General features: G+C 38.9%; 1 protein-coding gene across 1 annotated transcript; it reads left to right on the top strand.

Annotated features, from left to right (window-relative positions):
* Positions 1-4630, top strand: LOC113329076 (cytosolic sulfotransferase 15-like). The gene is made up of 4 exons (XM_026576046.1): positions 1-380; positions 551-945; positions 2905-2980; positions 4516-4630. Exons 1-4 carry the CDS (start codon positions 1-3, stop codon positions 4628-4630), a joined length of 966 nt encoding a protein of 321 aa, XP_026431831.1.
* Positions 4631-8868: the final 4238 nt, after the last annotated feature.

Raw genomic sequence — 8868 nt, 5'->3', positions numbered from 1 at the left:
ATGGCGACCACAGTCGCCACAGATGATGAAAATTCTAGTGAATTCATGAGTGTTGGTTGCTTTGGTTTAGGAGCTTCTGTTCTTTATCAGTATCAAGGTTTTTGGGCTTTTGCTGAAGCATTAGAAAATGTAAAGGATTTTCAACAAAATTTTAAAGCTTTGGATACTGATCTAATACTAGCCTCAGTACCCAAATCTGGCACCGTTTGGTTGAAAGCATTGGCCTTCGTCATCGTGAACCGATATGGTCATCCTATTTTTTCTTCTTCCCATCACCACCCGTTGCTCACAATTACACCTCATGATCTTGTTCCTTTCGTAGACTTTAAACACGTTTATCCATCTTGTAGTCTCCTTGATTTCACTAAAAATAGTAGCCAGCATACCGATCATTATGATTCTCCATGCAGACTTATAGCTACCCATTTCCCTTACCCTTCTTTACCTGAATCCATTATGGATAATACTACAAATTGCAAGATTATATATATATATGTAGAAATCCACTGGATACCTTCAACTCTTTGTGGCATTTTATCAACAAAATCAGGACAATGCCGGAGAGCAATGAAAGTACTATCCCACCGCTAAACAAGAAAGAGAGTACCCCTTTGTTGATTGAAGACGCTTTCAAGTTTTTTTGCGATGGAGTTTCAGAGTTTGGTCCATACTGGGATCATGTTCTTGGATATTGGAAAGCGAGCTTAGAGAAGCCTCGTAAACTATTGTTTCTGAAGTATAAAGATTTGAAGAAAGAACCGGAACCTCAATTGAAGAACCTCGCGGAATTCTTAGGTTATGGTTTCTCTGAAGAGGAAGAGAGTCAAGGAGTGATCAAGGATATATTAAGTTTATGCAGTTTTCAACACTTGAAGAATTTGGATGTGAATAAAAATGGAATGGCTTTTAGTAACTTTGTGGCGAACAAAGACTTTTTCAGTAAAGGTGAGTCTTGGATTTGATGATAACTTCCTTAGTGATTTCTATTCACCAGGATTCTTATTATATAAAACAATAGTATCTCTTTTGGGAATACAAAAGTTATGGCGGAGATAATCTCCTCATTACAATAATTATGACAGGAGATATTTTTCTTAATAAGAATAAGTAAAGAAGTATAATATATTCTCTAATACACCCCCTTTGTCTGAGCGGGAGAGGAGCAAACGCTAAAACGAGAATGAAAACGAACAAATAGCTGTCGTGGAAGGCCCTTGGTGAAGATGTCAGCATACTGGTTTGTAGACGGGACGTGCAAGACATGAATATCACCAATACGAACGCGTTCACGAACAAAGTGTATGTCAATGTCCATATGTTTAGTGCGCTGATGTTGAACAGGATCTCCAGACATATATATCGCACTTACATTATCACAATACACGATAGTAGCACGTCGTAAAGGTAGATGGAGCTCTAGAAGAAGGTTGCGAATCCATGTTGTTTCAGCAACAACGTTTGCTACCCCCCGGTATTCTGCTTCAGCACTGGATCGAGAAACTGTTGCTTGACGTTTTGATGACCAGGAGATGAGGTTGTCTCCAAGAAATACACAAAAGCCAGAAGTCGAACGACGTGAATCAGGACAACCCGCCCAATCAGCATCAGAGTATGTTGTTAAGACAGAGATAGCGGAGACCGAGAGAAATAATCCGTGATCAATTGTGCCCTGAAGATAGCGAATAATCCTCTTAAGGGCCTGCATGTGAGGCTCTCGAGGATCATGCATGAATAAACATACCTGCTGGACTGCATAGGATATATCTGGCCGTGTGAAAGTGAGGTACTGCAAAGCACCGGCTAGGCTTCTATACAAAGTGGGGTCCGTGAGAGCAGGGCCAGAGATAGCACTGAGCTTGGCATTGGTGTCGACCGGAGTAGCCACTGGATTGCATTTTGTCATGGACGCACGTGCAATGATGTCCTTTGCATATAACGACTGAGACAAAAATAACCCTGAGGATGAACGAGTAATAGTAATACCCAAAAAATGATGTAACGGACCAAGGTCAGACATAGCAAATTCCCTTTTCATCAAATCAATGAAGCGGCATAGGAGAGCATCAGTAGAGGCAGTTAAAATAATATCATCAACATATAATAATAGGTATGTCGTATCGGAACCTGATTGATAAACGAAGAGGGAGGAATCACACACACTAGCACGAAAACCACAATTAGTGATAAACTTGGCAAACCTCTGAAACCACAACCGTGGAGCCTGCTTAAGACCATAGAGAGACCTACGTAGTCGACATACGTAAACAGGGTGATCAGGATCAACAAATCCCGGAGGCTGATGCATATATACTGTCTCGGTCAAGTCACCATGAAGAAACGTATTCTTGACATCTAGCTGATGTATGGGCCAAGAACGCGAAGTAGCAATAGTAAGAACGGTACAAATAGTAGATGGTTTGACAACCGGACTAAACGTTTCAAAACAGTCAACCCCAACATGCTGAGATTTACCATTAGCAACTAGACGAGCTTTGTATCGCTGCAAGGAGCCATCAGCATGATATTTATGACGAAAGAGACACATGGAACGAATAACATGAGTGTCACGTGGTCGTGGTACCAGTTCCCAAGTATTAGTTTTCAACATAGCATCGTACTCATCTTTCATGGCAGCATTCCAGTTTATGTCTCTAAGAGCATACAATTGAGAACGAGGGAGAGGAGAGATATGACGAAGGGTTTGGACATGAAGATTAAGGCGATGGACAGGGCGGAAGATGCCACGGGAGGCGCGAGTGGTGGGGCGAGAAGGAGCTGGAGGAACAGTCGTGATTGGAGGTATGCAAGAATGTGTAGGGACAGTGGTTGTTGTAGGGGAAGAAGTGGTTGGTGGGGATGAGGGGTTAACGTCAGTAGGCTGTACGCAATGATTGGATGGTGCAGAAATGGTTGGAGTGGGATCTGACGCAGTGGAAAAGGAAGAAGAAAAAGAGGTGAGGGGAGCTGCTGACTCAGTGGGGTATGGAGGTGGGAGTGGAAACTGACATTGGGGAGTGGAAGTGGGAACTGACGTATTGGGGGAAGAATAAATGGTGATGGGGCCTGCTGACTCAGTGGGTACGGAAGTGGCAGGAGGGAAGAAAGACGTTTGGATGGGAGGAGTAGATAATGTGTTGCGACGATGAGGTGGGATGTAGATGTCATGTGGAGTAGGCTGAATAGGAGATAATTGGTGTACAGCAGGAGCAATACTAGAGGATGGGTAAGAGAGGTGATTATTGTGGGAGGAGTTAAAAAAAGAAGGAGACACATCGTCGTCATCAGGAGGGTTGTTTTGAGGAGGGGTTGAAAATGGGAAAACACTCTCGTCAAATGTCACATGACGGGACATGATTATTTTGTGTGTGGTGAGATCTAAGCAGCGGTATCCACGGTGGTTAGAAAGAAAACCAAGAAAGATACACCTAGTGGAACGAGGGGCGAGTTTGTGGGGAGTTGTGGAGGAGAGATTTGGATAGCAAAGGCAACCGAATGTACGAATATGATCATACGTTGGTTGGCGTTGATAAAGAATAGACACAGGTGATTGATTATGAAGGACTTTGGTGGGTAGAATATTATGGAGATAGAGAGCCATATGAAGAGAATAAACCCAATATTTAGGGGGAACGGAAGCGTGAGACATAAGAGTGCGAGTGATGTCGTTGACACGGCGAATCATGCGTTCAGCCTTGCCATTTTGGGAGGAAGTTTGGGGGCAAGAGAAACGAAAAATAAGACCGTTGTTACGAGCAAAAGTATGGAAGGAAGAATTGTCAAATTCGCGGCCCATGTCGCATTGAAAACATTTAATTTGACGTTCAAATTGAGTTTGAACAAATGAACGAAATTCCAAGAACTTTTCATAAACTTGGGATTTAAACTTTAGTGGATAAACCCAAAGATAGTTGGTAAAATCATCCAGTAATATAAGATAACAACGGAAACCGGTCTCTATGTGTAAAGGAGAGGTCCATAAATCACCGTGAATGATATCAAATGGTGCAAAAGTAATGGAATTTGATTCATAAAATGGTAATCTAACATGTTACTAACTTGACATGAATGACAAAGTTTAGAATGTTGATTCTTATTACAATGAATAAAATTATTTGTACGAAGAACATTTAAAACAGCCTTGCCGGGATGACCATGGCGGCTATGCCAAATATCTGGCGACGTAGCACCGGTATCCATGTAGAAAGCATCATCGGGTTGTTGTAGATGCATAGAACTATATGCCTCAGCAATGTCTGTGAGCTTCAGTTGTTCCCTCGCCATTAATTTTTAATGGTTTAGAGAAAATAGGATCGTAGGGGGCTGATACCATTTTGGATTTGATGATAACTTCCTTAGTGATTTCTATTCACCAGGATTCTTATTATATAAAACAATAGTATCCCTTTTGGGAATACAAAAGTTATGGCGGAGATAATCTCCTCATTACAATAATTATGACCGAAAATATTCTCCTTAATAAAAATAAGTAAAACAGTATAATATATTCTCTAATAGTGAGGTTGGTGATTGGAAGAATTACTTGACACCAGTAATGGTAGAACGACTTGCTCATCTCACCGAAGATAAGTTTCGTGGATCAGGACTAGCATTCCAAAACTTCATTCCTTGAAATATTCATGTTATTGTATTATCCATGATCCATCAGGATCTGTACGCATTGCAACTGCTTGTGATTCTTAGTTTGCTTTGGTTATTGTCTTTGGTTTTACGTTGTGGGTCTCTAAGGATTATCTGTAATCACGTTTTCTCAGCATTTCGTATTGTTGTAGTAAAGTTTTGAACTTTTAAACTGAGAAGGAAGTCACACATCTAATTTTATTTCAGTGCAATCAAGATTCATTTTGTTTGAGAAATTCATAGATGGAAACCTCACCAAAATATCACATTCAAAGCTTCCATATTAATTTGGTGCAAAAAAGAAAAGGGCTCTTTCAAAACTATCCATCACTTATTTTCGTAAACAGAGAGTAGCACTTGGAACGCATGCAAGTTGCGTCACTTAGAAAAGCTAGAGTTTGCGCGCGTAGTCTCAATACCGGAGGTAGTATATGAGTTTATCTTCCGCAAGTTTTCTTTATTACGGTGCATAAATCTGCTAAGCGATATCAACATTAAACTCTGGAGGGTATTTACATTGTTGTTCATCGAACTCCAGTCATCCGCAGAACAAAAGAAGAAAACCTCTTTTCATCACAAATATATTTTTAAAGCCACTAGGAGGGAACAATTTCGCTATATACAAGCTTAGGTCTATGACGTTCTCAGTATGAGACGTTAAGCTGAATCCAATACACAATCTTCCGGATACACAATCCGCATACAATCCAACATCCAACAGATTTGCATCAAGTGGATGCATGGATGAACGGATTGGGTGCGTTAGTTAAAATTTATAATAAAAAAATAAAGCCTATATACATGAGTTCTTATAGAACCTACACATTTTATATATGTATATAAATATAGGAGTTTAATGGACAACACTTAGAGCAAACACCTTAAAAATTTCAAAACTATCTATATATTTTCTATAAACTATATAAATGTCGTTAATCTAACGGATATGGATGTCCAACGGATTTTCAAAGTTACATCCAGGCCCAACCCGTAATCCGTTTGATTTCAAAAATTTCATCCGTGTCCAACCCATTAACAAATGGTCCGGACATTCATCCGCAAAAATACGGTTCGTCCCGATTAAATCCGCCGATTACGGGTAAAATGATCACCCCTAGTCCTGGTAGTCGGACAAAAACTCTTTATCTGAGGAATGGTCTTATCAATCTAGAGAAACCTGGTTAAGAAGGAAAATTCTGCTGGAAATTAAGATTGTTGCATGAGCAGTCAATTGTGAATTTTAATTTATCTTCCAATTTAAAATTGTGATGTTATTTATTTCCGAGTTTCGACATGTTTCGGCTCATTCAAAGTGGTGACAATACATGGAGAATTATTGATGAGGCCCCACTTATTCCAATCGATGGACATGGATTTGGGAATGGCATACTTCCATGTATTGGTATGTAGAGTATGATATTCCTGTGATTGATAATCCAATGGAATATAAGTCGACTGAATTCTTAGTGGTGTTTAATATCTAATGGATGGGAGCAAAGCTAGCTGACACGCACATCAACAGCTGTCAAGAGCCTGTAAACAACCCCCAACTACCCGCATTAAATGTCCTAGACTTAGAACACGTGTCGAATATTTTGTGGAGGAGGAGGAGGTTCGCCTTTGTCAGAATAACAGACCGTTGGGGAATACTGAGCCAAAGACGAAGAGGTCGTCGGAATGGCACCGAAATCGACAAGATAAGGATATCAGTCGCCTAAGTGGGGGACCCATCTATAAACTATAAAAAAAACCTCCATTATGAGAGAAGGGGGTCGACCAGTTGCTAACTAGAGAGAGAAAAAAGAGAAGTAATTAGGGTAAGTAAGGATACAAAAATGTGAGAATCCCACCTTCGTTTTCTACTCAGAGTCTTCGAACTAGCCATGTAACCTCGATATCATAGTGAAACAACTACCTCCGTGGATGTAAGCCTTAGTGATGAACCACGTAAATAATTGTGTCATTTACTTTCCTGCACTTACGCTACGTATTCCGTTTATGTTGCTCATATTTCGAACTATATCCACGTCTCCTCACTGATACGAGACGATGAAGAGCCTAACGGCTCCGAGTCTTCTTTATGAACTTGCATAATCAACCATATTTCTGTCTCCATCTGCATTTTTTTTACAATGCGAATACTGTTTGTGGACATGATAGTACCATCGTTATTTTCGTGTTCACATCTAATGTCCACAACTATTGAATAATGAACTGGGTTTGTGACCTCGAATTACACAATTATTATTTTTTCTTTGGGATCATTTCTCCTTCACATACATTGAAGAATCTAAAGACAAGAGCATCGCATGATCCCAAATGCATCTGAGGTGACATCTAATTAAACAATTGTGACATATTACAACCACACTTTTTATACATGTCACATGTATTGGAAAAATTGGGTTAAACTAGAGGATGAAAAGAGAAACAGAAGAATTGTGTACCCTTGTTTTCAAGGATCTTTCGATTCTTTTAGACAATAGTTCGACCTTTCCAAATTAATTTGGCGAGTAACAGGTCTCTCGAATTATGCCTTCAGGATTCAATGAAGCCCTAACACCATACTCGAATTCAAGGATCTTACTTCCTTGACCCAACCAAGAATACACTATATAAGGTTCTGATGATGTTATTAGAGAAGAAGAAAACAGATTGATTTCATGTGTTGGATAAGAGAAAACCTTCACTATTTAAAAAGGATTTATTTCATGCCTTTTGGAGATGTCTCTCATCTCCAACAGACGCTTTCAACAGGCATCCATTAATGGTATCTCTTTAGGAAAACCCTATGGTAAAAGACGCGATTGTAGAAATTTTTGGAAAACCGAAATAAGTTTTCAAATTCAAAACCCTATTTAAAGAGGATTTCGAACACATCCGCAAACATTTATGAAAATTTCCAACATTGTCCCCCTATTTTCAAAAATGAAAAAACACACAAAATTTTTTTTTTTATAAACTTTTTAAAATTGGAGTGGTTACATCACCCTAAGTGACTTCCTATGTACCTGAATGGGATCAAGCCAACGTAGTTCAAGCACAGTTGAGAATAAGCATCATCGTAGAAACCAATACATAAATGATATGTATCTTTTGGATTTGAACCTTCACTTAGTGTAAAAAATTCAAAACCTTATCGAGGTTCATTGGTGAAACTAGTCTTGAACCCAGTATCCCTAGTGATAAAACCGGAATCTCCACTTTTTTTTTTTTTTTTTTGCTAAATCACTCAAATTTTATTAATTGAATGACATTACAAGAGTTAATCAAAGATTAAAAATCAAAATGACAGAAATAGAATCCAACTACATAGGCCCAACTTAACTCTTTCAGACACCCAATAAGATTTTTCTTAACTAAACCTGAAATATTGCACACCAGGCATCTCCATTTTTTTAAGAAATGAAGGTCTTCCCATGTGAATCTGTCTTGCCATAATCAAATGCCAAGAGAAACAAAATTCTCATTTACCAGCACCACCAGTGTCTATTCATCGCATGAGCTTTTAGTGTATACACCCATAGGGTCCATTTCGACACTTTTTCTTCCTCTATGCGAACTCAAGTCATTGTACCTAAAAACATAGAAAAGATGTGTAATATACAAAATAACAAAAAAAATAATAAGATAAGCGTGCAAAATCGTTATTAATGTTGGGTGTTTTAGACACCTATCAGAATGTTGCTTCTTAAACTGAGTATCATTCTTAGATTTCAAGGAATTATGTGTCTTAGATTCTTCTACACTATTAACTTTTGAATGATTTTCAGTTTGTTGACTATCCTTAATTTCTCGTTTACGAGAGTCCTCTTCAATACGAAGATGATGATGCAAACCTTCTAAATCATAGTCAGCCTCAGCATGCTTAAGTTTGTTCTTATAACCATTCCAGAAAGGGGGAAGACGAGAACTAATATTGCCAACAACAAAGACAGAAGCAAGTTCTATTTCAATATCCTTAAAATCATTAACAATGAGTAAAAATTTACTGATGACTTGGAAAATAATTGACTTACTGTCAACCATTTCAAAGGTCCGAGAAATAATAACCCCAATAAGTAATAATGAGTCATGACTCATGACTTATCAATGGGGCATGGCATTCGTGTAAAAGGGTGTTAGTCGATTAAGAATCTGGTGGCACAACCCTCTGGCATCTGGTGCCGGGTACCCCATCTGGCCATCTTTGATCAATATATTCTTCTCTTCATCTTTAGCGATAAAAAT

The sequence above is a fragment of the Papaver somniferum genome, unplaced genomic scaffold, assembly GCF_003573695.1.
Source record: "Papaver somniferum cultivar HN1 unplaced genomic scaffold, ASM357369v1 unplaced-scaffold_115, whole genome shotgun sequence".
Classification (NCBI taxonomy): Eukaryota; Viridiplantae; Streptophyta; class Magnoliopsida; order Ranunculales; family Papaveraceae; genus Papaver; species Papaver somniferum.
The sequence above is the reverse complement of the archived record's forward strand: the minus strand, read 5'-3'. Positions and strand labels throughout refer to the sequence as shown.